This window comes from Theropithecus gelada, chromosome 5 (assembly GCF_003255815.1).
Source record: "Theropithecus gelada isolate Dixy chromosome 5, Tgel_1.0, whole genome shotgun sequence".
NCBI classification, from domain to species: domain Eukaryota; kingdom Metazoa; phylum Chordata; class Mammalia; order Primates; family Cercopithecidae; genus Theropithecus; species Theropithecus gelada.
In genome coordinates, this window is record NC_037672.1 from 99,339,533 (window position 1) to 99,357,756 (window position 18,224).

At 35.4% G+C, this 18,224-nt stretch overlaps 1 protein-coding gene across 1 annotated transcript in view; it reads left to right on the plus strand.

Annotated features, from left to right (window-relative positions):
* The window catches only part of BANK1 (B cell scaffold protein with ankyrin repeats 1), a 250,288-nt gene that overhangs the window by 25,566 nt on the left and 206,498 nt on the right, over positions 1-18,224 (plus strand). Inside the window, exon 4 of the mRNA XM_025384833.1 lies at positions 10,619-10,758. Within this exon, the coding sequence (XP_025240618.1) occupies positions 10,619-10,758 (140 nt within the window). The remainder of the gene's footprint in view (positions 1-10,618; positions 10,759-18,224) is intronic.

The following is an 18,224-nucleotide window of genomic DNA, read 5'->3' on the forward strand; positions in this document are numbered from 1 at the left end:
TCTCCTATTGAGAGTTGCCAGAAACTCAATAAAGCTTTGTTATAAAGCTCAAAGGACAGTGTAGTGTGCACTGCAGCCTGACTGTATAGTAGAGCCCTTTTTTGCTCCTACTCAAAACTGGTATTGTTGCTGGCTACCCGGTAAATGGGCCCAAATATGTTTGTTTCCTTCAAAACGCAAAGAGGCCCATCAAATGGTGAGATTCAATAATTTATATACCCAAAGGAGTGTCAATTGTTCTATTATAAAGACACATGCATATTTTATGTTCATTGCAGCACTGTTCACAATAGTAAATTTATGAAATAAACCCAAATGCCCATCAATGATAGATTGGATAAAGAAAATTCCATATACACCATGGAATTCTGTGCAGCCATAAAAAGTAATGAGACTATGTCCTTTGCAGGGATGTGAATGGCGCTGAAGGCCATCATCCTTAGCAAACTAATGCATGAACAGAAAATCAAATACCGAATGTTCTCACTTATAAGTGGGAGGTAAATGATGAGAAAACATGGACACATAGAGGGGAGCAACACACATCAGGCCTGTTGGAGGGTGAAGGGTGGGAGGAGGGAGAGGATCAGGAAGAATAACTAATGAATGCTGGGTGATTAATACCTGGGTGATTGGATGATCTATGCAGCAAACCACCATGGCAAACATTTACCTGTATAACAAAGCTGCACATCCTGCACATGTACCCCTGAACTTAAAAGTTGGAAATAAAAAAAATTGTCTTTCAATGCCGGGCGCTGTGGCTCACGCCTGTAATCGCAGCACTTTGGGAGGCTGAGGCGGGCAGATCACGAGGTCAGGAGATCGAGACCACCCTGGCTAACACGGTGAAACCCCGTCTCTACTAAAAATACAAAAAATTAGCCGGGCCTGGTGGCGGCGCCTGTAGTCCCAGCTACTCGGGAGGCTGAGGCAGGAGAATGGCGTGAACCCAGGAGGCGGAGCTTGCAGTGAGCCGAGATTGCACCACTGCACTCCAGTCTGGGTGACAGAGCCAGACTCCGTCCCCCACCCCACACACACACGAAATTGTCTTTCAGTATGTAGGGCTATCCTGATACGCCTTAAAGGAAGCTTGTCCAACCTGACCAGGATGGCTTTGAATGTAGCCCAATACAGATTCGTAAACTTTCCTAAAACATTATGAGATTTTTTTCTTGCAATTTTTTTTAGCTCATCCGCTGTCATTAGTGTTAGTGTATTTTATGTGTGGCCCAAGACAATTCTTCCAGTGTGGCCCAGGAAAGCCAAAAGATTGGACACCCCTGCTACACCATTGGCTGTCTAGAAGGATGGATGACATTTTAGGTTCCTGAACTTCAACGTGGTTTATCCTTCACACTCTGACACAAATGTATCATATTATGACAACTAGAGCATTTGCTCTTTTGCTATGAGCAAGTTTATTTCATCAATTTTATATTTTACATATAAAATTATATACTGTATGGCATATATATGGTCAGTATTTATACAGATGTTATTATGACATGGGGCATAACCTTGAGGTAAGTCAATGAAAGGTTGCTGCTGTTTCTACCAAGTGACTGCAAACTGTTATCTTTATTCATTGCAATTATAAAGAAAATGACTTGATAAATATCTGTTTATAGTTCACATAGGCTAGTTGATTTGCTCCAGTAAATATATCATCTGTGGAATAGCAGTTAACATCAATACTTGGTTATGTTTATGAAAATCAGCAGTTATTTTACAAGACCCTTTGGCTTTTGTACTGGCAAACTAGAGAGTAAAGCAGAGTTGTGAAGAAATAACCACCATTGTATCTTCATCTCCCAAGTCTTTGTGGGTGGCAATAATCTGTAATTCCTTCAGGAATGTAGTACAATAGTCCCCCTTCTCTGTGGTTTTGCTTCCTGTGGTTTTAGTTATCCATGGTCAACCATGGTCCAAAAATAGTAACATATTTTGAAAGGAAGATAAAGAGAAACCACATTCACATAACTTTTACTATAATATACCGTTACAGTTGTTCTATTTTTTAAATAATTTTTGTTGCTATGCTCTTACCATGCCTAATTTATAAATTAAATTTTATCATAGACATACATGTATAGCAAAAAAGCTTAGTATATATAGAGTTCTATGCTATCTGTAGTTTTGGGATCTGCTGGGGGTCTTGGAAGGTATTCTCCATGGATAAAGAAAGATTACTGTATTTTGGGGTTTTTTTAGTTTACTGTGAGGATGGGATTTGACAGTTTCAGATATATATATTTTGCCTTTCCTACCATAATAGTCCTCATTCTCTGTTAGGATTCTGACATTTGCTATGTATACCCATTTTCACCAAACATTTCTGGCTTAAAAAATACCCACAGGATACCTCTGTGGTACTCACATGGGCCCATTGGAATCATTATCATATATACTCAAGGCAAAATGTCATTTACTATTACACCTGACTTCTATAAATTCCCAAAAAATGCCATGGTGGTATTTTCAGTCTTTGGGAATTTTTTATCAGTTAAGACCAGTAACTAATAATTGCTAGAAGATATTCCTGAGTATTCTGAGTATTATTTTTTCCCTAGTACACGTGCCTTCAGGTCACTCTGACGAAGGCTTGGAGGAAGATTTATGATATCCATGTTTAGCATCATAGAAAATCTCTTTTTCAGAGGGACCTGAGTTCCCTTCAGTCAAAGTCATCTAAGTCTATAAACTAGGGAGCAGTCTGTGAATTTCCATTATAGCAACGTAAGTATGTTTTTGCACCCCAAACGAGAATTGTTTTGTTTATAAAGATGATATAGAACCTTCATAGGCTATACATTTTAGGTTTACATTACATTTGTAATCTGTATTACAAATATGTACACTATATATTTCATTCCTAAGGACCATCAGATGAATTAGATACCACCACAATACCTGCAGTGAAAAACACCTCTATTATTTATATTGTCTCTAATGATTGAGTGTTACCATTTGTTCTCTACCAACTCAGACTTCATTATTCTCCATTGACATCAAAAGTTCAGTTCAAAGGTCTAAACCTAATCATTGTGTCTATGCTACAGAAGACAGACATCACAGCACTTTTGATGAATATATTTCTTAATGCTAGCAAAGGGAACATCAGAACACTCTAGAGTAGAGGTCAGCAAATGATAGTCAGTAGACGAAATCCAGCTGGTGTCCTGTTTGTGTATCACCTGTGAGCTAAGAATGGTTTTTACACATTTAAAGTTATAAAATCCGGATTCAGCAGCACATCAAAAAGCTTATCCACCATGATCAAGTGGGCTTCATCCCTGGGATGCAAGGCTGGTTCAACATTCGCAAATCAATAAACATAATCCAGCATATAAACAGAACCAAAGACAAGAACCACATGATTATCTCAATAGATGCAGAAAAGGCTTTTGACAAAATTCAACAGCCCTTCATGCTAAAAACGCTCAATAAATTCGGTATTGATGGAACGTACCTCAAAATAATAAGAGCTATTTATGACAAACCCACAGCCAATATCATACTGAATGCGCAAAAACTGGAAAAATTCCCTTTGAAAACTGGCACAAGACAGGGATGCCCTCTCTCACCACTCCTATTCAACATAGTGTTGGAAGTTCTGGCTAGGGCAATCAGGCAAGAGAAAGAAATCAAGGGTATTCAGTTAGGAAAAGAAGAAGTCAAATTGTCCCTCTTTGCAGATGACATGATTGTATATTTAGAAAACCCCATTGTCTCAGCCCAAAATCTCCTTAAGCTGATAAGCAACTTCAGCAAAGTCTCAGGATACAAAATTAATGTGCAAAAATCACAAGCATTCTTATACACCAGTAACAGACAAACAGAGAGCCAAATCATGAATGAACTTCCATTCACAATTGCTTCAAAGAGAATAAAATACCTAGGAATCCAACTTACAAGGGATGTAAAGGACCTCTTCAAGGAGAACTACAAACCACTGCTCAGTGAAATAAAAGAGGACACAAACAAATGGAAGAACATACCATGCTCATGGATAGGAAGAATCAATATCGTGAAAATGGCCATACTGCCCAAGGTAATTTATAGATTCAATGCCATCCCCATCAAGCTACCAATGAGTTTCTTCACAGAATTGGAAAAAAACTGCTTTAAAGTTCATATGGAACCAAAAAAGATCCCGCATCTCCAAGACAATCCTAAGTCAAAAGAACAAAGCTGGAGGCATCACGCTACCTGACTTCAAACTATACTACAAGGCTACAGTAACCAAAACAGCATGGTACTGGTACCAAAACAGAGATATAGACCAATGGAACAGAACAGAGTCCTCAGAAATAATACCACACATCTACAGCCATCTGATCTTTGACAAACCTGAGAAAAACAAGAAATGGGGAAAGGATTCCCTATTTAATAAATGGTGCTGGGAAAATTGGCTAGCCATAAGTAGAAAGCTGAAACTGGATCCTTTCCTTACTCCTTATACGAAAATTAATTCAAGATGGATTAGAGACTTAAATGTTAGACCTAATACCATAAAAATCCTAGAGGAAAACCTAGGTAGTACCATTCAGGACATAGGCATGGGCAAAGACTTCATGTCTAAAACACCAAAAGCAATGGCAGCAAAAGCTAAAATTGACAAATGGGATCTAATTAAACTAAAGAGCTTCTGCACAGCAAAAGAAACTACCATCAGAGTGAACAGGCAACCTACAGAATGGGAGAAAATTTTTGCAATCTACTCATCTGACAAAGGGCTAATATCCAGAACCTACAAAGAACTCAAACAAATTTACAAGAAAAAAACAAACAACCCCATCAAAAAGTGGGCAAAGGATATGAAGAGACATTTCTCAAAAGAAGACATTCATACAGCCAACAGACATATGAAAAAATGCTCATCATCACTGGCCATCAGAGAAATGCAAATCAAAACCACAATGAGATACCATCTCACACCAGTTAGAATGGCGATCATTAAAAAGTCAGGAAACAACAGGTGCTGGAGAGGATGTGGAGAAATAGGAACACTTTTACACTGTTGGTGGGATTGTAAACTAGTTCAACCATTATGGAAAACAGTATGGCGATTCCTCAAGGATTTAGAACTAGATGTACCATATGACCCAGCCATCCCATTACTGGGGATATACCCAAAGGATTATAAATTATGCTGCTATAAAGACACATGCACACGTATGTTTATTGCAGCACTATTCACAATAGCAAAGACTTGGAATCAACCCAAATGTCCATCAGTGACAGATTGGATTAAGAAAATGTGGCACATATACACCATGGAATACTATGCAGCCATAAAAAACGATGAGTTTGCGTCCTTTGTAGGGACATGGTTGCAGCTGGAAACCATCATTCTTAGCAAACTATCACAGGAACAGAAAACCAAACACCGCATGTTCTCACTCATAGGTGGGAACTGAACAATGAGATCACTTGGACTCAGGAAGGGGAACATCACACACCGGGGCCTATCATGGGGAGGGGGGAGGGGGGAGGGATTGCATTGGGAGTTATACCTGATGTAAATGACGAGTTGATGGGTGCAGTAGACCAACATGGCACAAGTATACATATGTAACAAACCTGCACGTTATGCACATGTACCCTACAACTTAAAGTATAATAATAATAAATAAATTTAAAAAAAAAAAACAAAAAAAACAAAAAACAAAATCCTTCATTTTTCTTATTTTTAATTGATCTAAAAGATAAATGTGTGTCTGAAGTAAACACTATCAATGTGTTGCGTGATTACAGCATAAGGATAAGTGAAAGTAATGACAGCAATATCATAAGGGACAGGAGGGACTTAAGTTTGTTAAAAATGTATATTTCAGACTCTAGGACAGTTACTAAAAATTTTTTAAGAACTATAAATAGTAGGCTAAGAAGAGAGAAAATGGAATCCTACAAAATTCTCAAATAATTTTGAGAGAGAGCAGAAAAGGTTGGGGTAGAGAGGGAGAACAAAGAAAAATGTAGGGGAAAAAAAAATTACAAGTATGGTAGATATAACCCAACCACGTTACTGAAGCCAAGTAATCACTACTTAAGTTTAGTGAATAGTCTAAGAACGTCAGTTAAAAGACAGAGATTGCCAGAATGGATAACAAACAAGACCCAATAATATGTTGTCTATAAGAAACTCAATTTAAATATTAAGACATGGGTAAATCAAAAGTGAAAAGTGAAAGGGTTGGAGCAAGGTAGGTTGGAGGTTGGTGCAAAAGTAATTGCAGTTTTGCAAATGACATTGAAAGTAATGTAATGAAATTGGAATATAAGAAGAATGAGAAAATGAAGCAGAGATCAAAACGCAGATACACCAACCTAATACCGTGATAATGCTAATCAAAGTAGATCTGGAAAGTTGTACTGATTTCAGACAAAGAAGACTTTAGAAAAAGAAAAATTATCATGAATAAACAGAAGCATTATATAATGATAAAGACATATTCTCCAAGAAAACAGAAAACTCTTAAACATGTATGCACTTAACAACAGTGTCAAAATATGTAAAGCAAAAGCTGCTAGAATTGAAAAGAGCAATAGACACTATTATATAAGATTTGAACACTGTCTTTCAGTAATTAATAGACTCAGCAGACAGAATATCAGTAAGTATATAAATGAACTGAACACTATTGTTAATCAACTTGATTTAATTGACATTTATAGAATACTCCATCCAACAACAGTAGAATGCACATTTTTCTGAAACTCATTTGGAACATTCACCAAGATAAGCCATCGGCTGCATCTTTAAAAAATAAACTCTATTCAATATAAAAGAATAGAAATCATACAAATTGTGTTATCAGACCACAATAGAATTGAAATAGAAATCAACAGCAGAAAGATAGTTGGAAAATCCCCCAAATTCAGAGATTGAGTAACACACTTCTAAGGTAAAATTCAAATAATTTGAAATAAATTAAAATGCAACTTAACAAAGTTTGTGGAATGCAGATAAAAAGTATGGACAGGGAAATTTTTATCATTAAAAACTTATAATAGAAAAGAAGAAACATACATAATAAATAACCATGCTTCCACTTAAGAAACTATAGAAAGATGAGCAATTTAAGTGTAAAGCAAGCAGAATAACATAAATCATAAAAATTAGAGCAGAAAACAATGAAATGGAAAATAAGAGAGAAATTCAACAAAATCCAAAGCTGGTTCTTTGAAAGGATCAACCAAATTGATACACTTTTAGCTTGGCTAACCAAAAAAGAAAGAGAGAAGACACAAATTACTAATATCAAGAATAAGATAGGGGTAATTACTACTGACCCAGGAACATTAAAAGGATAATAGTGAGTATGGATACAAATTTGATAATTTAGACAAATGGACAAATTTCTTGAAAGACATAAACCACCAAAAGTCACACAAGGAGAAATGGATAATCTGAAGAGGTCTATGTCTCTAAAAAATTGAATCATTAATTATTGGTCTTCCATAAAAAACAGCAGCAGTGCCAGATATTTTCAGTTGGTAACAATGTAGAGATAAACAAAAATCATTTTAAAGTACAATTATGCTGATAGGTGGTGAAATCTTAAGATGTTCTTTTACTAAGTAGCATCTTTCCCTTTTGACACATGGAAACATCTTAACCTGATGTTTTTATTTGAGAAAATGTCTTCTAATTTTGCCATCTCCCCTTTCCTTTCAGCTCAATAACTTGCCACACCTATAATTAATTTATTTTCTAGAAACCACACCCTCCTAATGGTAACCATAGGTTTGTCACTGACAGGGACTGTTTTGTACTAAAGCAATTTGAGTTACTAAAATCTCAGCTTATGTCAAAACTTATAATAAATATATGTGAAACCATTAAACTGTAAATACTAACTAATTTTTAATTTTTACAAAGAACGTAGAGAGTATTCTTCTGGTACTTATAGTACTGTGAGAAAAAAATTTAATGCAGCAGGAAGATAACCAATTAAAATTTGAAAGGAATGCATAATGTATCCACAAAGATTTAGAATCTCTTTATTAAGAAACTATGCTCTGGATAATGTAAATTATAACTTTATATTTCATTAGAAGAGCATGAAAAATACTTCAGGATATGCCAAATATAATGCTCAACCTGCTTAAGAAAATAACCATTGATAATATATTTTTATAAATATCGTAATTCAGGGAAACAATTTTAACATATTTTAAATTGATATTAATTTTTAGGCATGACCCAGGTTTTGAAGCCACCTATATTTATTTAATGATAATATTAGAATCCAAATAGAGCCATGTTTATTTCATTTTCATGGAAACAGTAGTGGGTTCATTTAATGTTTACCATATGGGAAAAGTCTAAAATGGGATCATAAAGGAACACAGCTTCTCAGGCAATAGACATACGCAGACAAAAGAGCTCTGAAATTAATAGATTTGTGAAATATCCACTTTTATAGAATTAGTGAAATATTTTAACTACTCAGAAATACCTTTGGATTATAGTTCTCATAAATTACTTCAATTTGTACCTCATCAAGGACAGACCACTTAAGTATAGAGAAGGGGAAGGTTGACAAAGACATTTGAATGTAACAGAATTTGAGATTTGAAATGATGGGAGCAAGGAGTTCGTTTTTCCCTTCCATTCTGTGCCTGTTTTCCTCTTCACGGCTGACTCAGTAATATCCTGGCTTGGTTTGGAGATCTTGACCTGTATTTGTGTGCACTTACAGGGTTAGGTGTTGCTTGACTACTTTCGTCAGACGGTAAACAACATTTAATTTTACTCTCTTCTATTTGAGTCCTTACATTAATTGGTTTTTAGTTTTACTGAGAAACTGTAAAATACAGTCATCATAGTGAACCAAAATTAAAGTAAAATAATGTTCAAGCAGTACAGGGTACTGCTCATGTAAAGGTCAGTTCAATAATATATTACTGAGGAGGCCTCCCAACCAGATGAATCTATAAGGCATTCTCTGTGACATATAGTTGGGACCAGTAATTAGGTATTGATTTAATAACTGCCATTTAACAAATATGAGAATGTATACAGCAAACACAACACTTTAAAAGGCATCTCCTTGGAGGATTACTCTAAAATCGACATCATTATCAGTAGATGCACTGGTAAAATTTTGAGTTAACTAAGGACTCAAGAATAAATCAGTTCAGTTTCATGTTAGATTTTAAAAATATAGAATATTTATCTACTCTGTATCAAAAAACTACCAAGCAAATCTCACCATATACCTCTCATGATTCATTACCTGATTTTCTTTCAAAAGGTTAACTCTCCATGGTAAAACTCCAAATCTCTTTTGTGATAAACAAAATTAATATCTTCTTTCAAAATAATTTTTATGACTTATCATAACATTTACATTGAAATTTATCTTTATTAAATCTGCTGAAATTGATTTCATTTGACTCCAATAACTCTAGAACCCCCTTTACCATATGCATACTGCTTTAGCTGATGAGATGTGCTTTAAAACTTTCATTTTTGTTTGTTGTAGTTTCCCTTACATTCTCTATTGGATGAATGCTTCTTTGGGAAGAGAGAGCTCCTATTTTTCTACATATATCATTATAATACAGGCAAGGCATCTAGTCAAGAAATATGAGAGGAAGAAATTTCAGCTCCTTGACCTAGTTAAGCTTAAGATTGCTTTCGTTGCATTTAAATTTCTTTCAGCAATATTATAAGAAGTCCTTTAACAGCTTCATGAGATAAAGTGAAATTAATACTTAAAGCTTAAAAATTTTAAATATTCAAAGCTCTTATATTTAATGACTTATTCCTAACCCTAGATATTTGAGTGACAGTTTTCTGGGAGAACTTGGGAAGTATCTCAATGACAGATTAAAAACTCTTAAAATTTGTTCCATAAATGAATTTAAAGAATTACATTTTGTTTACTTTTCTTACACTAAAACATAATAACTTTTTATTGATTGCTTTTTGGTATTCTTTCATAGACAGTCCTAAATTCTTATATAACTTTAATGCTGCTCATATATTACAGCACAGTTCACAATGTAGTGTATCATTCATTTTGAACAATTTGTTCTCAAAAAGGTTTTAGATGAATGTATGATGTAAATACTACTTTAGTATCTGGGCATTAAACCTTGCCTTTCCCAGGGTTTTTCATTGTAGTCAACTGAATACGAGTTGTATAATTTAAATCAACTCTACTCTTTCAAATTACAATTTTGAGAAACTTGCCTGTAATTAATTAATTAGTTTTCATAAGATAAATAATAAATACCTAACTTTTGATAAATGGCTATACTTTTCCAAATTCTAAAGAATTTTGTCAAGATTATAGAATGTTACGAAGAAAATTTATATTAGTAAGTAAGTAGGGACAAATAATTTAGTGCTTTACTTTTATTGTTATTTTAACATACGTTTTGTATTTTAAGTTTTTTTTAAGCAATTAAGTCTAAAATTGTACATTTCATTTTGTGGTTTCCAACTACCAAGAATTTTAAAAACGATTTTAAGTGCTAGAGATTAGTAAAAGTGTTATGAATTTTTAAAGACTTCTTTTATATTCTCTAAAAGATGTAATAGTATGAATATGCATTAAATACTCTGCCCCTAATTCTTGTTTATTATTTTCATAAGAGTTTCCTGCTGGTTCAGTCCATGTCAATGTCTACTGTGATGGAATCATTAAAGCCACAACCAAAATTAAGTACTACCCAACAGCAAAGGCAAAGGAATGCCTATTCAGAATGGCAGATTCAGGAGACAGTTTGTGCCAGGTAAGTTGATCTTTCCATGAAGTTAATCATAATGTAAGCTGAAGAGCTAATGAAGGATAAGAGGATTCATGCTTTGGTATAAGCTTGAATGTTGATTGAATAAGAGTGAATTACTAGTGGTCAATAGGAAGGGAAGAAGCAACCTCTGTTGTGCCAAAATGTGGACAAATTACTTTGCCTAAGTCAAAAAAAAATCCAGATAATGTCAATGGAAAACAGCTTATTCATTACAAGGTAGCCATTGTGATGGGCTCATTTTAAAGCTGTTACAAGCATACGGAGAGAGCAATTAGAAAGAACCCCTAAGAAATGAATTCCTTCTTTATTCAGACCTGCATAACATAAAGTAAAATGAAAGTCAAATCATCTGTCTCATGCTTTGAGATTAAGGAGTTAGACAAACCAAAATGTCACCAAAAAGGGAACATGTGGTGTCAATCTAGAAATTGTTATTTTCATGTGGACACTTCTAAGCTCAGTGTATGTTTTCCTCAGTTTCATTTATTATTGTTATCTGTTTGTGAAAATTATTTTTTGTTTGTGATGTTTATTAGGAATATGTGCTTATTCCATCAAATTTTCAGAGTGAAATAAAGGCCATTTCTAACGACTTGATAATTAGAATTATAACTTTGCTTAATTGCCTCAGTTTTTCGTGTGGGTGAGAGGGAGAAGGGGGTAGAGAAAGAAAGTCTAAGTATCTTCAGATTTACCATAAAATTTACCATAAAAACTTATAGGATTTTTAACAAAACTATCAATGATAATGTAGCTGACAAGTTGTCATGAAGCTTTATGTGTTTAAACTAGATTAGAATTGGAGGATTTTTTATTATTTCATGTGACACTTTTTTCTATTAGAGTTTTATTTTTGTATTATATGAACAACATATTTTAGAACAAAGGAAAAGGTAAACATGTCTTAGAAAAGGACAGGGAGTGAAATAACATTTGTCAAACTGGAGAGTCTGAGGACATTTGACAAAATGTCTATATTGTAATTCCAAAGCAAGTACAAAAGTAATAGCTTGAAAAACGGACTGTTTCATTTCCTTGTGACAAGTCCACCTTATCCTCTACTTAAAAATTATGTTCATAACAAAAAAAGATTAATAAAGGTAATATATTGCACTGTGACTATTCAGTCAGTGTAGAAGTAAAGTAGTCCCCAAACGTATTTTCTGTTGGTCTTTCTGTTGTGGGTGGGGATCTTTGAATATAGTAAAAAATAAACGTAATTTATGACTTCTGGACAATTTTTCAGGATGCTATAAATATGCAACTCATGATTTCTTTCACAGCTTGAAGTGGAAAAAAAAGTGAGTTTGCTAGTTTTTAGATAAGTAGGAAAATGCTGTTTCTTTTTTATCCTCTGTATTGGAAATGAGGGGAAAGAAAGAGTCACGGCTTTTCTCAAGGATTTTTCTCTACCACCAAGCTCTGGTGGCCTGTAGAAGGGAGGATGTTGGGCAGGCACAGGATGATTCAGGTTTTACCATCAGGAAAGAGCCATTTCATGTCAGAGGTCTGAGTAATGACAGACAGAATTACTCTAACTTGGTGGCAGCAAACCATGGCATGGCAAAGAGAGACAATAAGAGACTGTTTAATTTATGTAATTTAAGGGAGGTTTAGAGGTTTTGCAACTGTCTTGAGGGCACCTAGAAGTATTGTGGGATTGGATAAAACAAAATCTGAGACTGGGATCTCAGACCAGATCAAGCTGTACTGTAACAGGCTGGATAGAAGGAAAGGCTGCACTTCAGTGAGTCTCCCAAGCATCTTGGACTAAGTATGACATGGGATTTGTCTAAATCTTCTGGTATCTGGACCACACAGGGTATCTGTGAACTCACTGAGGAGGTGAAAAGCACTTTCTACCCCTAAAGAAGCAACTGCAGAGGCATTGCCACAGTGTATTTTAGGTTTGTTTGACCTCGAAGGATTTGTCCCAGCCCACACTGTGCTTCTCCTTCAGGGCATTTGGTTTTCCTTTCTATATTTGCTTTTGCTCCCACATAGATTATGTATTTAACGAATTTTGTGGTCGGACATGGTAACTCATGCCTGTAATCTCCGTACTTTGGGAGTTCAAGGCAGGTGGATCACTTGAGGCCAGGAGTTCAAGACCAGCATGGCTGACAATGGCAAAACTCTATCTCTACTAAAAATACAAAAATTAGCCAAGCATGGTGATGTATGCCTGTAATCCCATCTACTCAGGTGACTGAGGCAAAATAATCGCTTGAACCCAGGAGGCAGAGGTTGCGATGAGCTGAGATCACACCACAGCACTCCAGCCTGGGTGACAGAATAAGTCTCTGTCTCAAAAAATAAAGACCAAAAAAGAGGAAAGTAAAAAGAAAAAAAACAAAACGAAACAAAACAGCATTTTGTGGAAAGCTGTACATTTCTTTTCCAGATTAAACATTTCAGTAATTGTTTCTTTCATGGGCTACTCTGCCATTTTATTAACAAAATGTGAATATTTTGCCCATGGTTCACTTTGAACATCTGTATTGAAAACACAATGTACATTGTAATTTTATTTAGCATAATTACTCTTTATAAGTCGGAATATATGCCAGAAGATTTGAATTTTTAAAATAACCTACCTACTTAGCTGAAATGGTATATTGTAAGAACTTTCCTGAGTTTTTTAGTAAATTTTAATGGCAGATGTGATTTCAGGAATCCTAAAACTTAGCAATAAGATCTTTCTCATGAACATTTAAAAGCTATTGGGCATGTAATAACATGAACATTGTGTGAATTTGAGGAAAGAATTACTAATGAGAAAACTGCGGGGTTTATGTTTTAGCAATTGTTGAGTTTGTAATAAGAGACTTTGTATTATCATTTAAAAGAAACCATGAATATAGCCAAATGAGCATTCTGTGAATTTGAGAAAAGAAATAATAATGACAAATCTGGCTTTCTAATTTAATTTTTAATGACATCTATTAGGTTTTAGAACACCTAACCTGAATAGTTTAATTATCTATCTGCTTCTTTAATCATTTCTTCTTTGTTGGATAAATACTAAATCCCAGAACACAGCCTCATAAAGGTGAAATTTCCAGAGCATCACTTAAAACAGTAAATATAAGAGAGATTCAAATGAAAGAAATCCAAAGCCCAGTTTCGGATGATAATTAGAATTGAAGTGCTAGTGTTAGAAATACTAGTAACTCCTGTTGAACTAAGGTAATTAAAACCTTTGAGACTTTCATCCTATTTACAAAAATGTCTTGGGGAAATAATAACGTTAACTTTGTAACTAGGTAACAACATAAAAGCAAAATAACATCGAAAGTCTAAAAGAACACACTAATTATTAATTTAAGTAGTAGGATCCTTTTAGTAAAAGATTTTTTTTTTTTCAATTATACTTTAAGTTCTAGGGTACATATGCACAACGTGCAGGATTGTTACATATGTATACATGTGCCATGTTGGTGTGCTGCACCCATTAACTCATCATTTATACTAAGCATATCTCCTAATGCTATCCCTCCCCTCTACCACCTCCCCAGAATAGGAACTGGTGTGTGATGTTCCCCTTCCTGTGTCCAAGTGATCTCATTGTTCAGTTCCCACCTATGAGTGAGAACACATGGTGTTTGGTTTTCTGTTCTTGTGATAGTTTGCTGAGAATGATGGTTTCCAGCTGCATCCATGTCCCTATGAAGGACACAAACTCATCCTTTTTTTATGGCTGCATAGTATTCCATGGTGTATATGTGCCACATGTTCTTAATCCAGTCTGTCACTGATGGACATTTGGGTTGATTCCAAGTCTGCTATTGTGAATAATGCCGCAATAAATATACGTGTGCACGTGTTTTACAGCAGTATGACTTATAATCCTTTGGGTATATCCCCAGTAATGGGATGGCTGGGTCAAATGGTATTTCTAGTTCTAGATCCTTGAGGAATCACCACACAGTTTTCCACAATGGTTGAACTAGTTTACAGTCCCACCAACAGTGTAAAAGTGTTCCTATTTCTCCACATCCTCTCCGGCACCTGCTGTTTCCTGATTTTTTTAATGATTGCCATTCTAACTGGTGTGAGATGGTATCTCATTGTGGTTTTGATTTGCATTTCTCTGATGGCAAGTGATGATGAGCATTTTTTCATGTGTCTGATGGCTGTATGAATGTCTTCATCTCAGAAGTGTCTGTTCATGTCCTTTGCCCACTTTTTCATGGGGTTGTTCATTTTTTTCTTGTAAATTTGTTTGAGTTCTTTGTAGGTTCTGGATATTAGCCCTTTGTAACATGAGTAGACTGCAAAAATTTTCTCCCATTCTATAGGTTGCCTGTTCACTCTGATGGTAATTTCTTTTGCTGTGCAGAGCTCTTTAGTTTAATTAGATCCCATTTGTCAATTTTGGCTTTTGTTGCCATTGCTTTTGGTGTTTTAGACATGAAGTCCTTGCCCATGCCTATGTCCCAAATGGTATTACCTAGGTTTTCTTCTAGGGATTTTATGGTTTTAGGTCTAACATTTAAGTCTCTAATCCATCCTGAATTAATTTTCATATAAGGAGTAAGGAAAGGATCCAGTTTCAGTTTTCTACTTATGGCTAGCCAATTTTCCCAGCACCATTTATTAAATAGGGAATCCTTTCTCCATTTCTTGTTTTTGTCAGGTTTTTCAAAGATCAGATGGCTGTAGATGTGTGATATTATTTCTGAGGGCTCTGCTCTGTTCCATTGGTCTGTATCTTTGTTTTGGTACCAGTACCATGCTGTTTTGGTTACTGTAGCCGTGTAGTATAGTTTGAAGTCAGGTAGTGTGATGCTTCCAGCTTTGTTCTTTTGGCTTAGAATTTTCTTGGCACAGTGGGCTCTTTTTTGGTTCCATATGAACCTTAAAGCAGTTTTGTCCAACTCTGTGAAGAAAGTCATTGGTAGTTTAATGGGGATGGTATTGAATCTATAAATTACCTTGGGCAGTATGGCCATTTTCACGATATTGATTCTTCCTATCCATGAGCATGGTATGTTCTTCCATTTGTTTGTGTCCTCTTTTATTTCACTGAGCAGTGGTTTGTAGTTCTCCTTGAAGAGGTCCTTTACGTCCCTTGTAAGTTGGATTCCTAGGTATTTTATTCTCTTTGAAGCGACCGTGAATGGGAGTTCATTCATGATTTGGCTCTCTGTTTGGCTGTTGTTGGTGTGTAAGAATGCTTGTGATTTTTGCACATTGATTTTGTATCCTGAGACTTTGCTGAAGTTGCTTATCAGCTTAAGGAGATTTTGGGCTGAGACGATGGGGTTTCCTAACTATACAATCATGTCATCTGCAAACAGGGACAATTTGACTTCTTCTTTTCCTAACTGAATACCCTTTCTTTCTTTTTCTTGCCTGATTGCCCTAGCCAGAACTTCCAACACTATGTTGAATAGGAGTGGTGAGAGAGGGCATCCCTGACTTGTGCTGGTTTTCAAAGAAAATGCTTCCACTTGTTGCCCATTCAATATGATATTGACTATGGGTTTATCATAAATAGCTCTTATTATTTTGAGATACATTCCATCAATACTGAATTTATTGAGAGTTTTTAGCATGAAGTGCTGTTGAATTTTGTCAAAGGCCTTTTCTGCAACTATTGAGATAATCATGTGGTTTTTGCCTTTGGTTCTGTTTATATGCTGGATTACGTTTATTGATTTGCGTATGTTGAACCAGCCTTGCATCCCAGGGATGAAGCGCACTTGATCATGGTGGATAAGCTTTTTGATGTGCTGCTGGATTCGGTTTGCTAGTATTTTATTGAGGGTTTTTGTATGAATCTTCGTCAGGCATATTGGTCTAAAATTCCCTTTTTTGTTGTATCTCTGTCAGGCTTTGGTATCACAACGATGTTGGCCTCATAAAATGAGTTAGGGAGGATTCCCTCTTTTTCTATTGATTGGAATAGTTTCGGAAGAAATGGTACCAGCTTCTCCTTGTACCTCTGGTAGAATTTGGCTGTGAATCCATCTTTTCCTGGATTTTTTTTGGTTGGCAGGCTATTAATTATTGCCTCAATTTCAGAGCCTGCTATTGGTCTATTCAGGGATTCAACTTCTTCCTGGTTTAGTCTTGGGAGAGTGTATGTGTCCTGGAATTTATTCATTTCTTCCAGGTTTTCTAGTTTATTTGCATACAGGTGTTTTAAGTATTCTCTGATGGTAGTTTGTATTTCTGTGGGGTCGGTGGTGATATCCCCTTTATCATTTTTTATTGCGTCTATTTAATTCTCCTCTCTTTTCTTCTTTATTAGTCATGCTAGTGGTCTATCAATTTTGTTGATCTTTTCAAAAAACCAACTCCTGGATTCATTAATTTTTTGGAGGGTTTTTTTTGTGTCTCTATCTCCTTCAGTTCTGCTGTGATCTTAGTTATTTCTTGTCTTCTGCTAGCTTTTGAGTGTGTTTGCTCTTGCTTCTCTAGTTCTTTTAATTGTGATGTTAGGGTGTCAATTTTAGATCTTTCCTGATTTCTCTTGTGAGCATTTAGTGGTATAAATTTCTGTCTACACACTGCTTTAAATGTGTCCCAGAGATTCTGGTATGTTGTATCTTTGTTCTCATTGGTTTCAAAGAACATCTTTCTTTCTGCCTTCATTTTGTTATGTACCCAGTATTCTATCATGAGCAGGTTGTTCAATTTCCATGTAGTTGAGTGGTTTTGAGTGAGTTTCTTAGTCCTAAGTTCTAGTTTAATTGCACTGTGGTCTGAGAGACAGTTTGTTATAACTTCTGTTCTTTTACATTTGCTGAGAAGTCATTTACTTCCAACTATGTGGTCAATTTTGCAATAAGTGTGATGTGGTGCTGAGAAGAATGTATATTCTGTTGATTTGGGGTGGAGAGTTCTGTAGATCTCTATGAGGTCTGCTTGGTGCAGAGCTGAGTTCAATTCCTGGATATCCTTGTTAACTTTCTGTCTCAATCTGTCTAATGTGGACAGTGGGGTGTTAAAAGTTTCTCAATATTATTGTATGGTAGTCTAAGTCTCTTTGTAGGTCTCTAAGGACTTGCTTTATGAATCTGGGTCTTCGTTCATTTCATTTTACTCTTTTTTCTCTACATTTCTCTTCTCACTTAATTTCATTCATTTGATCTTCAATCATTGATACTCTTTCTTCCATTTGATCGAGTCAGTTACTGAAGCTTGTGCATTTGTCACATAGTTTTCATGTCATGGTTTTCATCTCTATCAGTTCGTTTATGGACTTCTCTGCATTGGTTTTTCTAGTTATCCATTCCTCCATTCTTGTTTCAAGGTTTTTAGTTCCTTTGCGCTGGGTACGGAGTTCCTCCTTTAGCTCTGAGAAGTTTGATCGACTGAAGCCTTGTTCTGTCAACTCGTCAAAGTCATTCTCTGTCCAGCTTTGTTCCGTTACAGGTAATGAGCTGTGTTCCTTTGGAAGGGGAGATGTGCTCTTATTTTTTGAATTTTGGGTTTTT